General features: G+C 34.1%; 1 protein-coding gene and 1 long non-coding RNA gene across 4 annotated transcripts in view; both read left to right on the top strand.

Annotated features, from left to right (window-relative positions):
* The first annotated feature begins 8,796 nt into the window (after positions 1-8,796).
* Positions 8,797-26,249, top strand: part of LOC114335518 (nuclear transcription factor Y subunit alpha) — a 45,825-nt gene continuing 28,372 nt past the window's right edge. The window contains exons 1-4 of one of the 3 annotated variants that reach the window (XM_028285772.2): positions 8,797-9,113; positions 20,518-20,747; positions 21,164-21,308; positions 24,985-25,157. In XM_028285772.2, the coding sequence (XP_028141573.1) occupies positions 20,541-20,747; positions 21,164-21,308; positions 24,985-25,157 (525 nt within the window). In that variant the 5' untranslated portion in view covers positions 8,797-9,113; positions 20,518-20,540. Of the gene's footprint in view, positions 9,114-14,211; positions 14,232-20,517; positions 20,748-21,163; positions 21,309-24,984; positions 25,176-26,249 lie in introns of those variants that run through there. The other 2 variants (XM_028285770.2, XM_028285771.2) reach the window with 2 other exon arrangements.
* The window catches only part of LOC126881143 (uncharacterized), a 44,269-nt gene continuing 28,372 nt past the window's right edge, over positions 10,353-26,249 (top strand). The window contains exon 1 of the long non-coding RNA XR_007696728.1: positions 10,353-10,578. This is a non-coding gene — a long non-coding RNA (uncharacterized LOC126881143). The remainder of the gene's footprint in view (positions 10,579-26,249) is intronic.

Raw genomic sequence — 26,249 nt, 5'->3', positions numbered from 1 at the left:
CAGCCCTCCAATTTTTCCACAGAATTTTTTAAAGTTAGGAGAAATTACAACGCTTTCATTAACCCCCGTATAATGCCATATAAGAAAAAATTTGTTGTTATCGGAATAAAAACGAACGACACCAATACATGTACCTACAAACTGATGCAAGAATCTTAAAAATCGGAGTACAAATAATAAAGTTATAGATTGTCAAACTTAATCAAAAATTTTGGGTCGAGGAATTTTTTGCCGGTGAGTGTATATTTCTCCATTTTCTTTTAATTTCTTTTATTATAATTAAATTAAATGAATTATCATGTGTATTCATAAGCTGAGCCTGCAAAAAGAATAAACAAATTTGAAAAACCTATTAACAAATCAAGAAAGCTTCACGGAATTGAATATTTTGAGAACTGTGTGAACTATTGTAGTGTTCTAAAGAGTTTCTGAGATACCTTAGTTTTACAATAGCCTCCTTACAGTGAAGTGTATGGAAACTTGTCCTTGGAACCCAGAATAGCACAATGCTTCACTCTGAACCCGTTATTTTGTTTTTCAAAGTAAGCTTCAGATCTTCAAGTACACCAGCAAACATATGGATTTAAGAAGTTCTTCAGCTTTAATAAACTTCCACTCAATTCTTTGTGATGTTAGAGGGCACTTCCTTAGCCCATATCAACCCTAAGTACCATCCATGAGAACTTTCCATATAGGGATCATATATGTAACTTCATCAATAAGTATGTCTCTTCTATGGGCTCTAATCTCATACACCAATTTATCCAGATAGTTCTAGAGGATCTAGATCCTAGTTTTGTAGCTTTCTCCACCACAATATTTTAAGGAGAAAATTGCAACTTTCTTCTATCTTGTGATTCTCTCGTCGGAAATATATTTGGTAGACATAGTCTGTTTAACAGCATGTGTCGCATCAGTTTTATCTCGATAAGTAGTTGAAAATTTCCATGGTGTGATGACTTTGATAAATTCCTGAGCTTTTTTCTTTGATTTCCAGATAAGCCTTGCCGAGATATTCCAAGTTTCTCGATATTTTCTATATAAGAGTATGCAAACTGCCATTTAATTTGCTTACTTTCACAATATTGTGGGGACTGTAACTCTTCGTTAGTTTGCTGGATGCTTTGAAATATTTTTGTTAGTTTTTCAGTCTTTAGAGACACACATCTTTATTTTCATTGTTGAGTTGACACATAACTAAATTATAATGAAATGTTTAATGATTCTTCTTGAGGTAAAATGTTTCAGAAGTGGAAAGCTTCTGTTTGGATTTTCAAATGTGAACTATTTAAGGAGAATACCAGTACCCATGATACTATAAATAACATTTATAGTATCATGCCAGTACCTACAGGATAGAATATGTTTTTGGAAGTCATACAGAAAGGGTATGGAGTTGGTAGCTGCGCTTAAAAGGAGTGTATAAATTGATTGCATTTAAGTGACGAGGTGGAAAGGATATAGGCGAAAGAACTAGGTGAGAGATACAAATTGTAGTACCTATGTAGGAAAAAGTAACATTAGGAATGGAGTTGGTATAGTTACTGATAAATCAATGAAAAGTACCTTAACATGATTAAAGGAATCTCGTATTTACCAAAAAAGATTGATCGATCAAGTTGAAAAATCAGTAACCAATAGTTGGTAAAATGCTCCCTGTGTTTAAAAGGTGGCAATTGGTCGTTGTTGTAACTGCATAATCACCAAGATATTCTCCATCGAAAGTAAGTGCGTAGGTACTAGTTAGGATAGGAGAACATAATATGCAACCACAATTTAAGAAAGTTAAAATTAGTCTTTTTGATAGACTAGTGGATAAATTACTCTGTATATTTCCTTAATTCAAAAGAACCAGGAAACTCAAGAATAACGGGTTGATATTTCTTCCTCCAAAGGTTATGCAAATCCAGTTAAATCACCTGTTGTTTTCGCCACCAACAGAAAATTCTGAGAGATGCTGATTGGGATGTTCAAGCTAGAAAAGCAACCTTTCCACCGAGTGTGGATACTCTAGAACATTCGAGAAAAATAAGTCATAAGAATTAGGTCTGGATCCCGCACATGAAAAAAAAATTGATTAATAGCAAGCTGAAAATTTGTTAATAGCTTAAGGGTGTCTAGTCGGATAAACTTTGATATATGGGAACACTGGAACAGGGGCAGTTTTAATTCTGGAACAGGTTAAAAATTTGGAACGGTCAGACCACGAAAACGGCACATTTATTTTGTCCGACAGAACAGACTTAAATTCTCCGAAAAGAGATTAAACTCTCATGCAAAAATCAGACTGCTATTTATCACCTGTCATAATTCCTGTCATTTGGCATATTCTACATGTTCCACTCATTAAAACGCCCATTTGGTGATAAATAGCAGTCTGATTTTTGCATGAGAGTTTAATCTCTGTTCGAAGAGTTTAAGTCTGTTCTGTCGGACAAAATAAATGTGCCGTTTTCGTGGTGTGACCGTTCCAAATTTTTAACCTAATCCACAATTAAAACTGCCCCTGTTCCAGTGTTCCCATATATCAAAGTTTATCCGACTAGACACCCTTAAGCTATTAACAAATTTTCAGCTTGCTATTAATCAACTTTTTTTTCATACGCGGGATCCAGACCTAAATGCGAAAGGAGATTATTGTCCCCAACTTCAATAGGGTTCTTCCTTATAGCCCATATTTCAAGACTCTAGGCTGATTCGTTTAAAAATTATTACACAGACGGACGTACAGACAATATTATATAAGATTCCAAAAAGGGCCTCCTTGGTACCTAAGAAATTTGTGCATCCAATAAAAATATATAATATTACGTTTTAATTAAATTATTATTGTGGTACCACTAGTTAAACAAAACGTTTTTAAAACTTTTTTGCCTCTTAGTATACAGGGTGTAACAAAAATACAGGCCATAAATTAAATCACATATTATGGGACAAAAAATAAATCGAATTAACCTAACTTACCTTAGTACTAATATGCACATAAAAAAAGTTACAGCCCTTTGAAGTTACAAAATGAAAATCGATTTTTTCGAATATATCGAAAACTATTAGAGATTTTTTATTGAAAATGGACATGTAGCATTCTTATGGCAGGAACATCTTAAAGAAAAATTATAGTGAAATTTGTGCACCCCATAAAAATTTTATGGAGGTTTTGCTCCCTTAAACCCCCCCAAACTTTTGTGTACGTTCCAATTAAATTATTATTGTGGTACCATTAGTGAAATTCAATATTTTTAAAACTTCTTTGTGTCTTAGTATTTTTTCGATAAGGCTGTTTTTATCGAGTTGTGGCCTCTTTTTTAATATGTTTACATAAACATTTTATGGGGGTTTTGTTCCTTTAAACCCCCCAAATGTTTGTGTACGTTCCAATTAAACTACTACTGCGATACCATTAGTTAATCACAGTGTTTTTAAAACTTTTTTGCCTCTTTGTGTTTTTTCGATGAGGCACCTTTTATCGAGATGTGGCTTCTTTTTTCATATGGTTCAAAATATACCTAAAAATGTAAATCATAAATAAATTTTCATATTATTACAAAGTCTCCATAATCGTACTTAACCATATACAAATATGTGGTGGATTTGACAAATATTCAAAATATCTCGATAAAAACACTAAGTACTAAGAGGCAGAAAGTTTTTAAAACACTGTGTTTAACTAAGGGTACTACAATAATAATTAAATTGGAACGTACACAAAAGTTTGGGGGGGTTTAAAGGAACAAAAACCCCATAAAAGTTTTATGGGGTGTCTAAATTTCACTATAATTTTTTCTTAGGATACTACTGCCAGAAGAATGACACATGTCCATTTTCAATAAAATATCTCAAATAGTTTTCGATATATTGGAAAAATCGATTTTTATTTTGTAACTTTAAAGGGCTGTACGTAACTTTTTTTTATGTGCACATTTGTACTAAGGTAGGTAAGTTAGGTTCAATCGAACTATTTTTGGTCCCAGAATATGTAATTAAATTTATGAACTGTATTTTTGTTACACCCTGTATATAGGTACTAGGTACCTATTTTCGATAAGTCAGTCTTTATCGAGATATTTTGACCATTCGTAAAATCCACCATATATTTGTAAATTTTGACGCACGTCAAAATTTTCAATGTAGGTACATTGAAAATTGTTTTATATGTAAAAAAAACTAAGTTTTCAATCTAATAGCACATAAAACAACATCCAAAAGTGTTATTCTACATCCTACCAGACTGAAAACAATGGGAACCTTCTCTGGTAACACCTCCGAGGCTTCTACAATTTGCAAGCCATAACGGATGCTGAGACTAAGGAAGATGAGGGAATTTTACAATTTATAATTCACGTCCAATCTGCTCAGCGCGGTAAAGTTCCAACGAGAACGGTTCCCTTCGTACTCCAATCAGAGTAAACATGTAAATCAAAAATGAATAACCATTTTCAATTTCGTTACAACACGAAACTACAGCCGCATCATTATTCCAGTTCATTCAGAGAGTACAGCAAGCACCTCTACTTACCGGCTTCGAAACTTATTAATGTGCCTCCTGATGAGAGACTAAAAGTTTCGAAACCGGTAGAGGTGCTTGCTGCACTCTCTGATTGAACTGAAATAATGATGCGGCTGTAGTTTCGTGTTGCAACGAAATTGAAAATGGTTATTCATTTTTGTTTTATGTGTATTCATTTTTTTTTCGAATCCTGATGAGAAGACTAGTAGGTAAGCATTTTTGAAAAATTTAAACGCAGAATGAAAGACTAGGTACTTTATTACCGAGGGCCGAAAGTTCCTTAGAATAAATAAAAAGTTTCTTTTGAATGAAATATTTGCAATTAAAAATCACACTAAATTTTCTCTTTTATTTTCACCCCTGTAACTTATTAAAATAAACAATATAGAAGTTTTCAGGGACTTATTTCGACCCTCGGTAATAATGTAATCGTTAATTCTGCGTTTAAATGTTGCAAAAATATTTATTAGTTTTCTCAGGGTTCGAAAAAAATGAATACATTTAAAAAACATTAAAAATTTTGACATGCGTCAAAATTTTGCATTTTGCTCCATCATTCTTGCTTAACCATTTAAAAGTTTGTAGTAGATTTTACAAATTTTCAAAATATCTCGATAAAGACTGCGGCTTATCGAAAAAGTACCTACTATGAGGCAAAAAAGTTTTAAAAACACTATATTATATTTTACTAATGGTACATCACAATTATAATTTAATTGGAACGTACAAAAATATCTGGGGACAGTGGCGGATCTAAACTTTTACCTTGGGGGGGGGGGGGGGACTTCCAATGAAGCACTAACGTGCACTAACCAAAAGACTAATATGCACTAACCATCTATCTAAAACAGATAAACCCAAACTACATTAAAGCCACATAAATAATAGATAATTTATATGTATTCAGTTCCCAAGTAGCAATTTGTCGACGCGACAACGTTGTCTACCGCGTGGCAACGTTTTGTTACAACGTTGTTATTGCCTAGAAGACGACCCAATTCTGCACTAATTTGGTGGACGATTTTTGAGTTGTCTTGACGTTGCCTAGGCAACCTTAAGCGTTGCATAAGACAACTGAAACGACCATAAAAAGTGCCTGCGTGCAATGGTTGCTCAAAGAGTCGGACTGGTTATGTTTTTTTACCTATATAAAAAGTAAACTATTTTGACATCATATCAGGTATTTAAATTTATATAAATACATAAATAAGGACTTAAACAAAATTACCTGATGTGAAATTTATAAACTTATCTCAGATTACCGTCAAATATGGATATTCCACCTTTAAAAAACACACGCGCTCATTTTTTATCACCTTTTTAACAAAAAATATGTAAATTTAAAATAAAAAATCTAATTTTAATATAAAAGCCAGAATTTATGTTAAAGATGTTTTTTATAAATTTAATGTATTGATGGTGCTTTTAAAGGTATTAGAAAATGCCTGCATTTTTTATATTTTGTGTTTTTATTTTCTTTACATCCCAAAAAAAAACCAAAATGGTGCATTAAACAACATTACCAATATTACTTAAAATATACCTTATTACCAACCATAGACGGATGAGACAACCGAGAAGTCCAATCGCCGACCAAACACGGCCTGGACCGACTATCCCAATCACTTTAGAACGCACCCTCTTATTGGGTGACAGAGGTCATGTGACCAGTGCAATGAAGTGCATCGAGTGCATCATTCTCCTTAACAGCGTTGCCATATTTAGTAGATATCTACTGTTTTGGTATATTTTTGATATTATTTAAAAAATTCTAGTAGGCAATGTTTTTTATTAGATGTTTGGTATATTTCAATATTTTGTTATCACTAAAATAAAAGTTGCTTTTTAATAGTATTCACCCTATTTCTAAATTAATTTTCAGACATTTTGTTACAATTTCCCAATGTCATTACCGAAAATAAGATTCAGGACGTAGATGATGATAATAGATGGTCAGAGAAATGAAACTGGTAAATACCAGATCTAAATAAGGAAATCTTCATATAATTGGTTTGGAGAATTTTCAAAATGATTGTAACGCTCGGTTTCATAATCAGTTTTTTAAATTTTAAGTAAGTTGGTACCTACCTTTATCACAATTCATATATGGGTAAATGTCAACTTTAAAGTGAAATGTTTACTTTAAGTTGATTATGAAACCGGGCGATTTTGACAGGTAACCGTTAACACCGATTTTACTGTATTTACAGGGCCTAAAAAGAATCTACTGATTTCTATTGATTTTTTGAAAGCAAAACTACTATCCGCTGCAAGATAATTCGGATGGAATTCAGACAAAATATGTACAAAAAGTAGATACATATTTTGTCGGAGTTTCAGCCAAATTATCTTGCAACGGATATAGTACTGAAAGAGTAAGAACTGGCCTGGCAACCCTGTCTAGCAAAGCTGATACAAAGATTTAAGCTTATCAAATCTACTGATAAAACAATGGACAATGGAGAAACCAGCTATAATAACAAACAAATAAACAGGTTGTTAAATAAATCGAAAATTTCCAGCAAAATAAAATATAAAATAATAAGAAAAAAGTAATAGGTTATAAAGTAAATTCTTTTTTTGCTCCTGAAGTTGCCGTAAACGTGAAACACATCTATAGAACTATACGTAAAGGCCCTGGGGTCGTAAGAGACAACTACCTAGTCGGCCAGAAAACCCATGGGCGTAAATTAGTTTAGCATTATAACGTTTTTAAGTAGTTGCGATTGTTGAAAAAACTTACTGTGATATGCAGTTGTCACAATAGTAATAACTTAGTTGCCCATATAACTACAGATATTACTTAACGTTGTAACATCGTAATGTCAGTCGGGTTAGGGGTCGTTGGCCGAAACAACTGAAAGTCCACTGTGGCAACGTTATATACAGTGCATTTGTTTGTACTGACAACCAATGCGTCGAAAAATTGCTACTTGGGTTCAGTTCTGAGAAAGATGAATAAAGAAGTGGAAGTCTTAAATACAATCAAAATCATGCAGAAAATTGGAATATCTCGGACATGTTATATACACGTGGAGAGAGATACAACCTGCTCCAACTCATGATGCAGGGAAAGATTCAAGGAAAAAGAAGCATTGGGAGACGCAGAATATTGTGGCTGCGCAACCTGAGAGAATGGTACAGATGCCATAGAGCAGCTGTCTCTAAAGAAGTCCGAATAGCTATGATGATTGTCGACCTCCCTCGTGGAGATAGCACTTGAAGAAGAAGATTCAGTCCCCATAATTTTTCTAACTGGAGTGTTTAGGTTGAATTTGTATGTGGTTTAAGATTCCTGTCAGCTAGAGCTAGTACATTTTTATATTTCAACAATTGTTTTCTTTAATTTTGGACCGTGTTAGGGGAGTTGAATTTCCCCTTTTTCCCACCCTGTAGATCCGCCACTGTCTGGGAAAGGAAACAAAACCCCCCATACAATTTTTATGCTGTTATATATTGTGAAATATTTCGCTGTTATTTTTTGTAAGATGTTCCTGCCATAAGCATGACAAAAAGATCGATTTTGATTGTGTAACTTCAAAGGGCTATAACTTTTTTATGTGCACATTTGTACTAAGGTACCTAACTTAATAGGCTCAATCAAACTAGTTTTGGTCACAAAATATGTGATTTAATTTATGGCCTCCCTCTTTGTTACACCCTGTATAATTAAAATTTCGAATGCTGTTTAAAACATTTAAATTAAAAAGAACTATCAAATTTATTATTTTTAAATTAAATTTCTGTATTTTCTGCCTAAAAACTAAACTGTTCTGTCTAGTTTCGTTATTCGCTAAAAGATGGCGCACCTGTAAAACTGCATTATTACCTTCAGTTTCTTTAAAACGATGAATAACGTTTAATTATTATTCAATCGTTCTTTATTCATACTTGCTCAATTAATAATTAGTTTTCATAGCTTTATAAAATAAAAATAATTGTGAACTTATTTGAGTACAAGTATGTACAAAACTATTGATAAGTTACACCTTAGACAAGGTCTCTTTCCTTGTCTAAGAGTTACACCAAATCAATCCAAGTTACCCTCAAAAGATGGCGCCACAAAGAAATATATTTAATATTTTCTAAATGAAATATTTTTTTATTTTTTTTTTCATGATATAAAAATAACATAATTATAATAATTAAAAAAAAACTTTATATTTTTAATGTCCAGTTACAAAATTGAATCATAAGTAACCATAGTCACCATAGATCTGATTAAAATTCAGATTATAAATAAAATTTTTGAATTTAATTTTTTGATAGTTAGCCAAGGTTGTTAAATAATTTTGACGTCTCGTTTCGGTCGTGTGTAATTACTTCGCGAATCCCACTGATTGGTGATGAGGGTTTGGTGTTCTTCACCTGCTTAAAATATAATAAGCCACTTTTCCTTTTCTACTTTTGTAATTGGCCGCCAGTTTCCCGCGCCTGTAAAGTTCCTACACGTCGATAAGCTGACGGAGCATCGACCGCCGTTTGCTCGTGAGGGAGTGGTAGCGGGTAGAACCAATACGTACCGTGTTTGTATATAGTGCGTTGCGACCATTGGTCTACAATTTGTCGACCAATCATTGAGAAAGTGCACACTAAAATATCCAATGTAAGTTCACAAATTATCAAACATATTCTACTGTACAATTGGGGGTTGTACCGCCAGTTCAAACAAATTAATTGTTGTTAAAAATTTGTAGAATGATTAGGAATCTTAAATTGAGAGTATATAATAATGGCGACAACTCCAGAACAAAGACCTTGCATTATAATAACCCTCTTCTAAATCACAACCCATACTCTTGGATTTATTTACTTCCATAATTTTTATATTCCATAGTAACAAATAACCTTGTATATGTAATAATGTGCCAAAGAAGTCCATATTGTTCCAGATATGAGGTATAATCAATTTCATTTGACTTTGAAGTTGTGATGTTTCATAATTTTTGTATACACTTACCATGTCAAAATATTTTTAATAGATAATGTTTCCTTATTTAAGATAACTGTAGGTTTGATTAGCTCATAGGTTTTTCAATGGTGCAATTTCTTAAAAATGCAACTTATGTCTGTGTGAAACTATTGAACACTACACTTTAATAAAAAAATGTAATCAATTATGTACATGAGAGTAACTTAAAAAGTTAAAGAAAAGAAATATATGTATTAAAATTATATTCATTGTCAATACCTACTTGATTTCATATCTAATGGGCAAAAATGTTTTGTTTTTATACCTATTTTATCCATCAATTTCTTGTTATTTAACTTATTTTTTTCCAGTAAAATGACTGCAGAATTATGGGCAATTTTTAGTTAATTGTTATACCTACTACATTCACAATGAAGATGCAGTAGAAGTAAACAAACCGAGACACATTCACTGTTATAAGGAGCACTCCTGAATCATGATTTTACAATGGATTATACATATATTAAATCACAAATCATGATATACAAAGTTTATTTATAAATCTTGATTCAGGAGTGCTCCTTGTAACAGTTAACGTGTCTCCGTTTGTTTACTTCTACTGCATCTTGATTGTGATTTTAGTATAGACCTCTAGGGGATGTCCATGACATGTTATGGTCATTAGTGCTTATACACCTTGTACAGAGTTTCTAGGTCATTTTTCCTTGTGGATTTGAACATACTTTATTTTCATCACCGATTAATGTATTGCTTAGTAACTAATGCCTGGTTGCACCTACAAATCTTACGCTCCAGCTTAGCCCAGCTCAGTTTCGAAATCATTTAATTATTATCAATAAATTGAATTATTATCCAAGCACGTGTTAACTGAGACAAAGTTTAAGATGCAATACATGTGACAATCCATTGTGGCAAGCTGAAAATTGATCTAAGACTTGATGGTGCAACGCATATGTTTAGTAAGCTGAGCTTAAGGCATGTTTTAAGCTTAGGATCTGTTGGTGCAACCAGGCATAAATCATTCTTCTTCTTAAAGTTCCATCTCCTAGCGGAGGTTGGATATCATAATGGCTATGGTCACTTTGTTGGCTGCTGCTCTGAACAGTTGTAATGAACTACAGTTAAACCATTCTCTAAGGTTCCTCAGCCACGAGATGCGTCTTCATCCTATGCTTCTTCTTCCTTGGATCCTTCCTTGCATAATAACTCTCAGCAGCTCATATTTCTCTCCTCTGGTAATGTGACCCAAATATTCTAGTTTTCTTGTTTTTATACTGTTCATAATTTCTAACTCCTTATTTAAACGTCGTAGCACTTCAACATTGGTAATCCTTTGAACCCACTGAATATTCAACATTCTTCTGTAACACCACATTTCGAACGCTTCTATTTTTCTTATGTGTTGTCTTTTCAATGTCCAAGCTTCCATACCGTATAGTAATATAGAAAATATGTAGCATCTTAGAGCCCTCAATCTGAGAGGCAACTGAAGGTCTTTGTTTGTAAGCAGTGTCTTCATTTTTATAATAGTCTAAGAGCTAGTGAACCCTTCGACTAACGGTCGTCCTGTAAGGCTAGAAATTTGTCTAGTGATAATTCATAGCACACCAAGGCTAAAAACCATGACCTGGCAGGCCTCAGCGGTGCACGTGTATCTACCAGGTGAATCAAAAAGTGCAAATTTAGGGGGTAAAATAAACTTTCTCCTGTAAGGTTTAAATTTAAGTATGTGTTTGAGTAAGTCATTTAGAAGAAATGTGTATAACAGGCGATTCTGAAGAGAATAAGACCTTGCCAGATGAGGGGAAAGATTAGAGGTTTTTCCTAAAATTATTCTTTTTGCATTGAACAAATTTTTTTTAAGTTTTTTGAATCATTCCAAACAGAAAAGGTCTTTAGTGATTTTTCTCTTAAGTTAATAGTTTTTGTTAAATAAGCGATTGAAAATTTTGAAAATTGCGAAATCGACCATTTTTAACCCTAAATCGGACATTTATCTAAAAATTTCAATGTTGCCAAGGTACGTAGATATTCTTTAAACATTGATTGATAAAATTCCGAAGAGTTTTTTGCAATAAAATATCGAAAACCCCTTTGTTTTATTAATTGCTGATCAAGCGGGCGCGGCACTGTAGTATAAGTGAGGACGTTTGAGTTTGCATAAATTCATTATCTCGAGAATGGGCAAATTTCAAGAGAAATCCTCAGACAGGTCGATTTTTATTTTTGAATTAGGACTTTTTGGTATATATATAATACTAGTGACGTCATCCATCTGGGCGTGATGACGTAATCGATGATTTTTTTAAATAAGAGTAGGGGTTGTGTGATAGCTCATTTGAAAGTTTATTTAATTCTCTATTCAGTAATATAAACATTAACATAATTATTTATACAGGGTGTACAAAAAAATGTTTCTTCTATTTGTCAAATTTAATCAAAGTTAATTTAATAAAAAAAAATTTTTTTGTACACCCTGTATAAATAATTATGTTAATGTTTATATTAGTGAATAGAGAATTAAATAGCCTTTCAAATAAGCTGTCACACAACCCCTACTCTCATTTAAAAAAATCATCGATTACGTCATCACGCTCAGATGGATGACGTCACTAGTATTATATATATGCCAAAAAGTCCTAATTTATAAATAAAATCGACCTGTCTGAGGATTGCTCTTGAAATTTGCCCATTCTCGAGATAATGAATTTATGCCAACTCAAACGTCCTCACTTATACTACAGTGTCGCGCCCGCTTGATTAGCAATTAAAAAACAAAGGGGTTTCCGATATTGTATTGCAAAAAACTCTTTGGGATTTCATCAATCAATGTTTAAAGAATATCTACGTACCTTGGCAACATTGAAATTTTTAGATAAATGTCCGATTTAGGGTTAAAAATGGTCGATTTCGCAATTTTCAAAATTTACAATCGCTTATATAACAAAAACTATTAACTTAAGAGAAAAATCACTAAAGACCTTTTCTGTTTGGAATGATTCAAAAAACTTAAAAAAAATTTGTTCGATGCAAAAAAATAAATTTTAGGAAAAACTCCTAATCTTTCCCCTCGTCTTTGCTCTTCAGAATCGCCTGTCATTGTACACATTTCTTCGAAATGACTTACTCAAACACATACTTAAATTTAAACCTTACAGGAGAAAGTTTATTTTACCCTCTAAATTTGCACTTTTCGATTCACCTGGCAGATACACGTGCACCGCTGAGGCCTGCCAGGTCATGGTTTTTAGCCTTGGTATGCTATGAATTATCACTAGAAAAATTTCTAGCCTTACAGGACGACCGTTAGTCGGAGGGTTCACTAGCTCTTAGACTATAAATGCTTGCCTTGTAGTTTCAATTCGGACTTTAATTTCTTTGCTTTGGTCATTTTTGTCATCAACACATCAACCCAGTTTCCCAGATATTTGTATGTCTTTACTTTTTCTATTTGGGTTTGCTCTAGTATTAACCTTTCATTTCCATGTTGTGTTTTTGAGACAATCATAAATTTAGTTTTTTTCTTGTTTATTTTGAGTCCATATCGAAAGCAATAATCGTTAATTCTATTTAACAATTCTTGTAGCGACTCCAGGGTGTCTGCCATTATAACGGTGTCATCAGCGAATCTTATGTTATTTACTATTCTTCCGTTTATAGAGATTCAGAGATTCCATCACTTAATTCCGCTATCGCTTCCTGAAATATGGCTTCACTGTACACGTTAAACAGTAGCGACGACAGTACACAACCCTGTCTTACCCCTCTCTTTATATCAATATTCTCGGACTCTTGTTCGTCTATCTTTATATTGGCCTTTTGATTCCAATACATATTGATGATAATTCGTAAGTCTCGTCTGTCTATATCTCTGTTTTTCAATAATTCTATTAGTTTTTCATGTCGGATTCTGTCGAACGCTTTTTCGAAGTCGATGAAACAGGAATAAATATCCAGGTTCATATCTAAGCATCTTTGAGAGAGGACATTAAATGCAAACAATGCCTCTCTTGTTCCAAGTCCTTTGCGGAACCCAAATTGGGTATCATCCATATCATTTTCTAGCTTTCTGTATAATCTTCCATGAATCACCTTTAGAAATATTTTGAGGGTATGGCTTATTAGTGATATTGTGTAAATCGTGCATAATATTATTCCTAATTATGGGGAAAGGATTATTGCAGCCTAAATTGCTACATATTGATCTGTCAAAAAAATGATCTGTGTATCATCAGGTTACTGACAAACCAAGTTACTCAGCTTTTTTTATTGACTGCAACAGTTTTTTATTGACTACACATAATCATCATGGCAACTATACGCTCCTAGCTGAGTGATTGCTACCCTCTTTGGGCTCTTCCAATTCGTTTTTGTGGGGAATCGGTCCCATTAACATTTAGATTTTACAATTGTTTGTGTGACTTGTCTTCTTCTACAATATTTCCCCATTTGTTGGGGAAAACTCTTTGTTTATGGTTGTCCATTCTAAGGTCCACAATCATCTGGTTCTCCCATCTCGTTTTCAGTCTTCCTCATGGTCTGCCTGATACTGGTCTCCATTTGGTGATTTTCTTGATAACTGCTTCTGGATTTCTCCGTTCTATATATCCCATCTATCTGAGTCTCTGTGTCTTGATAAATCTGATGATGTCCTCTTCTTTCAAAAGTTGCTCGTGAGGGAGTGGCAGCGGGTAGAACCAATACGTACCGTGTTTGTATATATTGCGTTGCGACCATTGGTCTAGAATTTGTCGACCAATCATTGAGAAACTGCACACTAAAATATCCAATGTAAGTTCACAAATTATCAAACATATTCTACTGTATTGGGTGTCCCAATAAGAATGGCTCTCGGCCATATCTCAGGAACCGTTTATAGAACAGCTTTGAGAAAAAATATTTATAAGAAAAGTTGCCTCGAGAAAAGCCTGGAAAATATTTTCATAATTGTAGGTCCACCGCTAGAGGGCGTAATTGAATATCAAAAATTAAAAATCAAAATTTTGCAAAATTTACCTAATGAAAGGGCACTGTAAATCCAACCGTCGTATTCTTCATAAAATTCTGCGCATATTTGATTTTACAAGTTTAAGTCTACCTTTGCAAATAACAGGTGGGGGTGAGTGGGAACCTTCTTATGAAAAAATGGTTGTAAGTCCGGTTCTGCTAAATCGAATTTTGCATACTTGGTCTTGTTGAAATCAGCTCTTTTTCGTCAATGTAAGTGTCTTATTTTCGAAATAACCTAATAAGTAATATGCAAGCTAGGAGGCGTTATTTAATTATTTTCAGAAATCTAGTTTTCTTTGGAAAACATTAAATACAAGTATTCATTTTTAATCCTATATTACAAAATTAGACTAAATTATCAACATAATACCGAAAACCGCATGTCGATACCTTTTTTATATCTCGAGATATCTTAAGAAATGTGTAAATTCTAAACATAACTGTTACTGTCACCGGTAAACGAGGTTAAGGAAAAGTAGTGTGCCATGGAAAAATCGAATAAACATTTTCCAGATGTAAAAGTATATAATTAATTAAAACAACAATAAGACAAACAACGCTATAAAATATAACAAAGAAATAAAAGCAACTACGTACTTAGTCTTAGTGACTGCCTAAATGTTCAAATTGTTGCCCATCATTTTCGATGCAAGCATTTACTCTTTCAAGAGTAGATTGAATAGCAACAGATTTAACTGTTTTAGACTTTTATTTATGGGGACGGATTAAAGAACTTGTTTTTGCCGCTAGGCTCACTACTCGAGAAAACATGATCTAGAATATAGAGAATACGAAACGCCATTCAAAGCATTGCGAAAGCAGAAATTGAGACTGATGTTCAATCTACTCTTAAAAGAGTAAATGCTTGCATCGAAAATGATGGGCAACAATTTGAAAATTTAGGTCGTCACCAAGTCCTAAATAGTTGCTTTTATTTCTTTGTTATATTTTATTGTGTTGTTAATCTTATTGTTGTTTTAATTGATTGTATACATTTACATCTGGAAAATATGTCTTTGTTTTTTCCATAGCGCACTATTTTTCCTTAACTTCGTTTATCAGTGACATTAACAGTTGTTTAAAATTTACACGTTTCTTAAGATATCTCGAGATACAAAAAAGGTATCGACATGCGGTTTTCGGTATTGCTAATTTGGTCTAATTTTGCAATACAGGATTAAAAATGCATACTTGTATTTAATATTTTCCAAAGAAAACTAGATTTCTGAAAATAACTAAATAACGCCTCCTAGCTTGCATATTACTTATTAGGCTATCTCGAAAATAAGACACTTACATTGACGAAAAAGAGCTGATTTCAACAAGACTAAGTATGCAAAATTCGATTTAGCAGAACCGGACTTACAGCCATTTGTTCATAAGAAGGTTCTCACTCGCCCCCACCTCTTATTTGCAAAGGTAGACCTAAACTTGTGAAATCAAATATCCGCAGAATTTTACGAAGAACACGATGACTGGATTACCAGTGCCCGTTCATTAGGTAAATTTTGTAAAATTTTGATTTTTTAATTTTTGAGATTCAATTACGCCCTCTAGCGGCGGAACTACAATTATAAAAATATTTTCCAGGCTTTTCTCGAGGCAACTTTTGTTATAAATATTTTTTTCTCAAAGCTGTACTATAAACGTTTCCTGAGATATGGCCGAGAGCCATTCTTATTGGGGCACCCGGTACAATTGGAGGTTGTACCGCCAGTTCAAACAAATTAATTGTTGTTAAAAATTTGTAGAATGATTAGGAATCTTAAATTGAGAGTATATAATAATGGCGACCACTCCAGAACAAAGACCTTGCATTATAATAACTCTCTTCTAAATCACAACCCATACTCTTGGATTTATTTACTTCCTTAATTTTTATATTCCATAGTAACAAATAACCTTATATGTGTAGGGTGTGCCAAAGAAGTCCATATTGTTCCAGATATGAGGTACTTATAATCAATTTCATTTGACTTTGAAGTTATGATGTTTCATAATTTTTGTATACACTTACCATGTCAAAATATTTTTAATAGATAATGATTCCTTATTTAAGATAACTGTATGTTTGATTAGCTCATAGGTTTTTCAATGGTGCAATTTCTTAAAAATGCAACTTGTGTGTGTCAGTTATTCAACAATACACATAAATCAAAAATGTAATTAATTGTGTACATGAGAGTAACTTAAAAAGTACAAGAAAAGAACTATGTATTAAAATAAAATTAGATTCATTAGATTCATACCTACTTGATTTCATATGTAAGGAATGTGTAAGGGAAAGTGGGAGAATGGTGCGCGGCGGGTAATCGTGCGCTGCATTGTATTTCAAATTTCGTGGAAGATTTTATGAACTCCCGACCAGTCCTACACCTTTCAACCGATCTCATGAACGGTTTACGCCATTATCTTCAGTCGACCATTGCACGTGGACTAAGTCAGATCCGATTATTGAAAATTGCAAGAATTCTTCTAGTCTTTCTACTCCAAAAAATAGGACGGTAAGTCCTTAGGCTTTATTCAATTACTTTGGACTTATTATTGATTTAAATCATGTTGTTTAACGTGTATTTTGGTGCATCTGTTGGTTGATATGGTTCAGTAGTTTTCCGTTTGTGATGATGATTATTATTTAGGGCACAAAGGGGTAATAGTGCGCAGGAGTGCGCACGATTACCCCACAAACAATGAAATGGTAAATATAAAAATGACCATTTTTATTGCCAGATGCCACGAACCTACTCTAGAAAATCTACGATTCTTAAATATACTGACGAAGATTTAAAAATGGATGTAATCGGAAATGATGGCGAAAAATACAAGAAACGGGAGGGCTTTCAATATTCCCGAATCGATTAAAAAAAAAAAAGATTAACAGGTTTGCATACGGCACCCGTTTAGGCCGCACAGCTGTACAGCTGTGTTTCAGGTGAAGTAGAAAAATAATTAAGAGAATGTTGTGTTAACGCTTGCTAAATTATTATATGGCTTAACATAAAAAACTTAGATGATTGGTATTCAGGTATGCTGAAGAAAATAATATCCTAAATAATTTTAATAAAAAGAAGAAGTTAGCTAGCAAAGATTCGCTTTATGGGTTTACAAAAAGGAGTCCTGATATAACATTAAGACAACAATTACAAGCACACCAATGAAGACAAAATTGGAGGAAGCCCATGAAAAGAGATGATTAATGGACGAGAATCTTAAGAGAAAGGAGGAACAGAAAACAGCAAGAAAGGCAACTGCTGAAGATGTTTTGATAAAGAATCGCCAGATATCTCGCCAGACAGAGAAAAGAAAAAAAAACAAAAAAAGGCAAACAAAAAAAGAAGACAGTGCAGAAAGAGCTAACACCTGAGTCGTCTGATGTAACAGACGGTTATTTGTCAGATATTATCGATGAAGACGAATTAGATGATGTTGAATGAAGCTTCATTCCACCACCATTAGAAAAACCAGCTGCACGTAACGAGACATGCTCTATTTGTGGGGAAAGAGGGAAAAAAAGGATTATGATATACATGTGTGTTATGTGCCTCGGGGAATCACGCAGAATGTACAGCTGTAAATACCCCAGAAAATTATAAATACAACTTTTGTTTACGTTAAAAATATGACATTTAAGTATACCATACAATTCTTATTTTTTCATAATATTTTTATACTTTTGAAAGAAGTGTTTTTATTACATTAATTTTAAATTAATGTTTTTTTTTCTAACATTAATTTAGTGCGCACCATTTCCCAATCTGTGCGAATGATTACCCTCATGGGTGGGGAATCGTGCGCAAAGGCACTTCTTTTCATTGTTTATTATTATGCTTTTGCACTTTGTATTTCTCTAAAACTTATTTTACATAATATGCAAAGTAGAATAGTTAGGGCTTACTCTAACGTACTTGATGTTATGATAGATTGAAAGAATTTACAACAGAATCAATTTCTGCTTAAGTGCGCACCATTCCCCCACTTTCCCTTAATTGTTTTGTTCTTATTTCTATATTTGATCCATCAATTTCTTATTCATTATTTAGGAATCCATTGAAAATCATTATGTTCTTTAACTTTTTTTCCAGTAAAATTACTAGAGAATTGGTGTCAATTTTTAGTTTATTGTTATTGCTATTAATTTTTAATTAAGTATTTAGTTTATTGTTTATTGAAAAGCCTCTACCAGGGATGTCCATAACATGTTATGGTCATCCGTGCTTATACACCTTGTACATAGTTTCTAGGTCATTTTTCCTTGTAGTTAACATCCATTTTTTTCATCACTGATTAATATATTGCTTAGTAACCAAATCATGTAATACATGAATCATATAGCTCCATAGTGGAGCAAAGGGCACATCACTGTTTCAATAGCAAAATAGTAAAAGCAAAAGGTTGATGGTAAGGTTGATAGCCTCACACTTGAGTGAGGTCATTGCTTGAGTCACGTCCAATTTTATTGATTAATTTTCTCCACTCTCTTCTGTTCCTTGCAATATTTTTTGCTTCGTTCCATGTTAAATTAACTTATCTAAGCTATTTTTCTGTCATTCTCTTCCATGTGGCTAGTGGTCTTCCGTGTTTGTTTTCTTTTACCTGGTAGACTGTAGTGTAAAGCTTGTCTCCCTATATTTGACAGGGTTTCCGTAACGTGTGACCTATCCACCTCCATTTCCGCTTGTTTATTGTAATTTCTATTTTTTCCTCATTCGTTATTTGCCACAGTTCTTCTTTTGTGATTTTATTTGGCCAAAATACTTTCAATATTATTCGTAGATATCTGTTCACAAAGGACTGCATTTTTTGAAAAAGTTCTTTGTTATATTTCCATGTTTCCGCTCCATATACTAAGACTGGTTTCACATTTGTATGGAAAAGGCACAATTTCGTTTTTTTTCCAAAATACAATTGAACAAGCAAAAGTATTATTATAACCAGGATATTCTAATAGCCGATCATTATTATTATTATTATTATTATTCAATCATTATTCGCCAAAGTTGTCTTATTTCGCGGATACGGTCGCTGACATAGTTTCGTGTATCCCTACTATGGTCACGCATGGAGCGAATATTGGGTGTTTTGTTCTGATTCCTGTCAGGAAACTTAGTACTGTAATATAAGATAAGTATGTATTATATGTATAAAGCTCCTATTTTTTATTGAATGTTAATTAGCAATCATACTGTGGAGTTTCATAAAGTGTGGCAGTTTAAACATAGGTTATAGGGCAGGTACTCGATAATATTGACTAATTTCTTCCACTTTTTCCAGTCCTTCACTTGTTCTCTCTATTCCCTTGTACTCATTTCTTTTGTCAATCCAGACGGCATCAAACAGCTTCCTTCGTGGTCTGCCCCTTCTTCTCTTCCCTTGTTCTTCTAAGAATTTTAGGATATGTACTTCTGTTTTGGCATTCATAACACATGTCCCAACCATCTAATTTTCTGTGCTCTTTTTTAATCTAAATTTCAATAAAACATTCCAAATTTTCCTGGTTGGAAAAGTGTTGTCTAAGCAATACCTTTGGCATGATATGGGCGCACTGATGTGTTGGCCAGCATTTGGTTCCAACTAGTAGGAATAAATTGGAAACAACATCACAAGAGATGGCCTAGAAGAGGACTCAGAAATGTGTGACTCCTGCTGAGTCCAAAAATAGATATACCCCAAATAGTTGTCAATAGACCCAAATAGTTCTCAATGACCCCAATCAGGGACCATCAAACCTTCAGCACAGTAAGGCAGCTTCCGGGGAACTTAATGTTGCTCAATAAGGTTTAAGTGTCGAGTTGGTAAGTACACGAGCCTTAGGTATACCAGGGTCAAATAAAAGGTCCATCTGTTGTTGGAGAGCTTACTTATATAGTAGGACTAACGAAATCCAAAGGACTTGTATAATAAATAATGGAAGAGGTACAATAAGCCAACAGGCTGCAGTATGCACACAGTTTATAAAGTATAATTTGTGAACCCATTAGAAATCGAAATTAGCAAGTGACATTATTTTTAGACACTGTCTATATAGGTATGTATATTTATTTATTTAATTTTCATCCTTCTGTTTCAGTTCACTGAAAAGAACACAGCTCCATGGAACAGCAGTTAGCCACAACAGCTGATGGCCAAGTCGTCCTACAACCGATCCAAGGCGTGGCGCCGGGCCAGGTGCAGGTGATGCAGATGAATACTGGCCAGGTTATACAAGGAGCAAATGGCCAGCAAATAATGGTACATGCAGTTCCCTCTAATGGCCAACTCCAAGTAGCTGGAGGAGCGCAAGGATTACAACAGATACAGGTAGAATATGGAGGGGCGCTAGGGCACTATTAATTGTAGTCATTATAGATGTATAAAAAACCAAAAAAACAACAGAATAGGTGGCGAATCAGATACAATTATGAGATACCTATATAATATACATAAAAAATCACCTTTATCTTAGTGTGCCCGCCTACAGCGTCTTCTATGGGCAGGATATGTATTTAGGATGGAAGAAAACGGGCTTCCAAAAAAGCTGTGGAATGCAAGAATGCAGCGAAAGAGATCTATTGGAGTTTAGAAGACCGAGAATGCGATGAGAGGATGATGTGGATGAGATGAGGATACAAGAAAAAGTTTGGCTTGGCTTAATGTTAATATTTTTGTACATTCTGTTAGTTTTAAAGTATTAGAAAAGTTTACTCTTTGTAATTAAATATTAATTTATTGTGTAGGTGGTTCCTGTAAGCAGTCTACAGCAAGGCCACGTTGTAGTTCAACCCCAACAACAACCGCAACTAGTGCAAACATCTGACGGCCAGACTTTTATTTACCATCCAATGACAATTGAAGGAGGCATACAACAAACTGCTCCAACAGGTACTATATTTACCAGTATATCATTATCAGTAGCATTACAGCTCGTTATGAGCAAAAGACTTCTTCAGAACAATCCTCGATTCGCTCCCATCTCTAATAGATTTTAAATCATTCTCAAGGTTATCTTGTTTTTAAGTCTAGGTCTTCCTCTGTCTCGTTGTCCCATCGGCCCTCTTCGACCACAAATTTTTCGGACTGTTGCACCTTCCTCTCACCTGATGCACATACCCCTTCTATCTAAGGAGTAATACCTTAAATAATTTTACAAATTCCCAAAAAGTTCTACGCAACTCAAAATTGTAACGCCTGCGCCACAAACCTTGCTCTTTTATTCCTCTATATATTCTTCTTAAGATTTTTCGATCGAAACTTTTAAGCTGTTGTTGATCATTCTGTGTAAGCGACCACGCTTCTGCTCCATATGTTAAGTACTGGTGTTAATAAAGTTTTATTAACGGAAAATGTTAGCGTACGTTCAGAGTGGACGAGCAAAGAGCAAAAAGTGCACGTTCAGAGTGGAGCGAAGAAAGAGTACGAGCAAAGAGCAAAGAAGTGCTAAACCAGAGTGGGAGCTGGTAGTTACGCGAGACTAGAGTTTAGTTCTTTCCCACTAAAAGTTATTTTCTTTTTTTTTTTTTTTTTTCGAAAACTCCTCATTGAAAACGTGGTACATACTTCCTAAATCGCGGAAAATGTTAGAGAATTCATCGTAAAGGCAGGTATACATATGCGCTCTGCTCGGTGTGCAAGCCGCTCGCGCGCAGCATGTTCGTCAGATTAGTACGTGTTTTCAAGTGGCGCACAAACGGCACGCACACGGCGCACCACAATCTAACTTCTGTCGGTTTTTCAACAAAAGCTTTGATGGTTCGCAATACGAATTTGGACGAGTTTGCGAGTGGTTTGTTGGTTTTGGCGCGCATATCAAAAAACACATTCATAAATTAAAAATTTAAATTTTTTTTTTTTAATTTAACTTTGTTTCTGGTGAAGCAACACAGTTGGAAAAAGCAGATATAATATTATAATTGTCACCGGAAAGCGAAAAAGGTAACTCACAACTTGAAAGAACCTATAAATTTCTAGCTTCGTTTCTGGTGAAGCAACGCAGTTGGAACAAGCAGATATATTATAATTGTGTCACCGGAAAGCGAAAAAGGTAACTCACAACTTGGAAAAGCCTATGGTTTTCTAAATTTGCTTCTGGTGAAGCAACCGAGTTGGAAGAAGCAGATTTATTATAATTGTGTCACCGAGAAGCAAAAAAGGTAACGCACATCTTGGAAGAACCTATAGTTTTCTAACTTACTTTCTGGTGAAGCAACGGAGTTTGAACAAGCAGATATATTATAATTGTGTCACCGGTAAGCGAAAAAGGTAACGCACAACTTGGAAGAATCTATAGTTTTCAGGGACTACCTGTTTCGCTTTCCGGTGACACACTTATAGTATATCTGCTTGTTCCAACTGCGTTGCTTCACCAGAAACGAAGTTAGAAAACTATAGGCTCTTTCAAGTTGTTAGTTACCTTTTTCGCTTTCCGGTGACACAATTATAATATATCTGCTTGTTCCAACTCCGTTGCTTCACCAGAAGCGAAGTTAGTAAACTATAGGTTCTTCCAAGTTGTGCGTTACCTTTTTCGTTTTCCGGTGGCACTATTATAATATATCTGCTTGTTCCAACTCCATTGCTTCACCAGAAACGAAGTTAGATAACTATAGGCTCTTCCAAGTTGTGCGTTACCTTTTTTGCTTTCCGGTGGCACAATTATAATATATCTACTTGTTCCAACTCCGTTGCTTCACCGGAAACGAAGTTAGAAAACTATAGGCTCTTCCAAGTTGTGCATTACCTTTTTCACTTTCCGGTGACCCAATTATAATATTTCTGCTTGTGCCAACTCCGTTGCTTCACCAGAAACGAAGTTAGAAAGCTATAGGCTCTTCCAAGTTGTGCGTTACCTTTTTCGCTTTCCGGTGGCACAATTATAATATATTTGCTTGTCTCAACTCTGTTTCTTCACCAGAAACGAAGTTAGAAAATTATAGGCTCTTCAAAGTTGTTCGTTACCATTTTCGCTTTCCGGTGACACAATTATATCTGCTTGTTCCAACTGCGTTGCTTCACCAGAAACAAAGTTAAAATTTTAATTTATGAATGTTTTTTTTATATTGATAACGATTTCCGAAGTGAAAGTCGAAACGTCAAGTAAACTTGATTTCAAACTCGAATTGTGGCTTATCCCAAATAAAATAGTAAATCTTATTTTGTATTTCTCACGCCGCGCGGGTAAGAAGACAACAATGAAATGACCTTTTTTTACATTGGTCCGCATGTATATTTTTTATTTCAGCTTCGAGATGGATGACGTCACTAGTATGTAAATGTCAAAAAATTATAATTTAAAAATAAAAATCGACCTGTTTCCGGATTTTTTCTTAAAATCGTCGGTTTACGAAATAATGAATTTATTCCATTTGGTTTTGCCACACTGTAGAACTAATAATAATTTATGTTACATAATATTTATTTAATTACAAAACTGCATGAAGTTATAAATTTAAAAAGTCATCGTCGTCCTTTGAATAGGGAATCTTTCGATCCCATAACAGGTTTCTTTGAATCATAATACTTGTTCCATAACACTTCCACTTCAGCTATCAGGTTACCGAGATTCATTTTTCGGAAAAATACCAAAATAGTCCATGTCATGAGACCGATCCCGTCTGGAAAAGTTTCTGATTCGGTTTCTTTGTGGATTCCTATACAAGTACAGTTTCATACAATATTTTATCTACGATAAACAAATAAAAAAACTGTAACTCTTCGTCACTGCAATTCATTTCTATTCTACATTTAAAAATTTTAATTTCCTTCAAACCACAAAACTGTCAAAATTGTTGTTGTAATTTATTGCTCATTATGTCATCACCATGACAACGCGAAAGTTAAGGATATTTGACTATATGAAAGTGTGTCAAAAACAGTGCTAAAAAGTAAATCCCATTTAAAATACATTGTTACTTCACGCACACTTTAAACCCTTCACGCACTGCTATCTGTAATGATAGTTTTCACAAACTAAAACCTTATACATAATAATATATGACATAGACTAGGTAAAATTGTTTAAACAATTTCTGCCCAAAAATTCCGCCCGGTGCTCTTGATTTGTTTAAAGGGGACATTTTTGAATAGGAATTGACAAAGAAACCGAATCAAAAAATTTTTCAGACGGGAGCGGTCTCACCACATGGACCAAAGAGTGCGAGCAGAGAAATCAAACTTGTTTGGTTTCGCCGCTTTGCTCTTTGCTAGCACTCTGTGTACCTCCGTTTCCCAGTAGTAGTTTGATTTCTCCGCTTTGCTCTTTGCTCGTCCACTCTGAACGTACGCTTAGTTGGTAGTTCAGATTTTTTTCCTAGGTGGCGCTAGGAGATATCGTCCCGGATAACTGTGTTTCCGTTTGACGTGTCGTTCTAGGTTTTTGATTAGATTAGATAGCACATAAACTTAAACATGACTAATACTTCCTTGATGCCATTAAATTATTCACGTTTTTTTTTTCATAATATTATGTTCGCGTTAAGTTAGTTATTACTATATTATAATTAAGTTTTATTATGATCTCTTAAAATAACGTATCACTAAACATCTATTAATTTGTTTGCAGTTCTAAACATAAATGGCAACTTGGTACAAATAGCGGGGACAGCTCAGGCAGCAACAACGAATGGAGTTACTCAAACGACGGTGGCATCTCCCACTTCTCAAGTAGTACCACAGACTCTGACAGCTAGTACTTCTCCAAATCAACTAGCTATGGCTAACGGAAACTTAGTCATGGTGAGAAACACCGCAGACGTACGTTAACCTATGCTTATATTCAATAAGGAGTAGATAGAAAGTAATGTAAAAAAAAATTGTCTACATCATCTTTTTTCTTATGATGACCCCTATTTTGTAATTGTGTTCACTAATTCTTTGTTGAGTGTTCTGTTTTTCTAATTTTTAGAGTTAACTTCTTCGTCTACTTCTTCTTTTGGCATCATAACCCTGGATGGGTCTTTGTCTGTCTGGATATGTCCTTCCATTCAGACCTCACTTGTGCTCTTCTCGCCCATTCATAGTTTTCAGGTCTTATTCTACGTCATCCAACCATCTCGTTCCTCATCTTGTTCTGGGCCTTCCTTATTTTCGTGTTTCTATCGGCTTCCATTGTAATATTTTCTTTGTTCTTTTTGTATCTTCTTGTCTACGGAGATGTCCCAGCCATGACAGTCTTTGACTTTTCACAAATCTTACAATATCGTATCCTTCATTTAATTAATTAATTACATGGTTTCTCCCGATACCCCATGTACCTTCTTCCTCTTGCACTGGGCCTTATACCTTTCTCAGTATCTTTCTCTAGAATGTCCTTTCGTTCACGAATTAAATTTCTTCAAGCTAAAAATCTGAAATTTGCACCATAGCGAGAATGATTTTTTGCGAATTTTTGATATTAGATTTACATTTTCAAAATGCTAAGTTTGGTCACTACAAGATGTCCTCATTTGAGGATATTGTGAGCCAATTGAGTGAAAATATTAGATTTTTATTAAATACTGACAAAAAGACAAAAACTAAAGTATTTTATTCAATATCTAAGTAATGTATGGTATCCTACAAAACAATGTTGTCTTTATTTATACTTACGTTCAACTTACTAAACTTATAGTTCAACAAATTAAATATTTTGTTCAAAAGCTGTTAGATCTCAGCACAAGTACTCATTGGATGAAATAGGATGTCCATAATCGGGAACAATGTGTTACAAGGGTAAAAATATATGGAGCTACATACAAGAAATTATAGAATATATTGTCCTCAATTAAGAACACGGTGAACGAAAGGGTTAAGTGGTGCTTCGTTTTTTTTGTCACTCTCCAGGTTTTA

The sequence above is a fragment of the Diabrotica virgifera genome, chromosome 3, assembly GCF_917563875.1.
Source record: "Diabrotica virgifera virgifera chromosome 3, PGI_DIABVI_V3a".
NCBI classification, from domain to species: Eukaryota; Metazoa; Arthropoda; class Insecta; order Coleoptera; family Chrysomelidae; genus Diabrotica; species Diabrotica virgifera.
The sequence above is the reverse complement of the archived record's forward strand: the minus strand, read 5'-3'. Positions and strand labels throughout refer to the sequence as shown.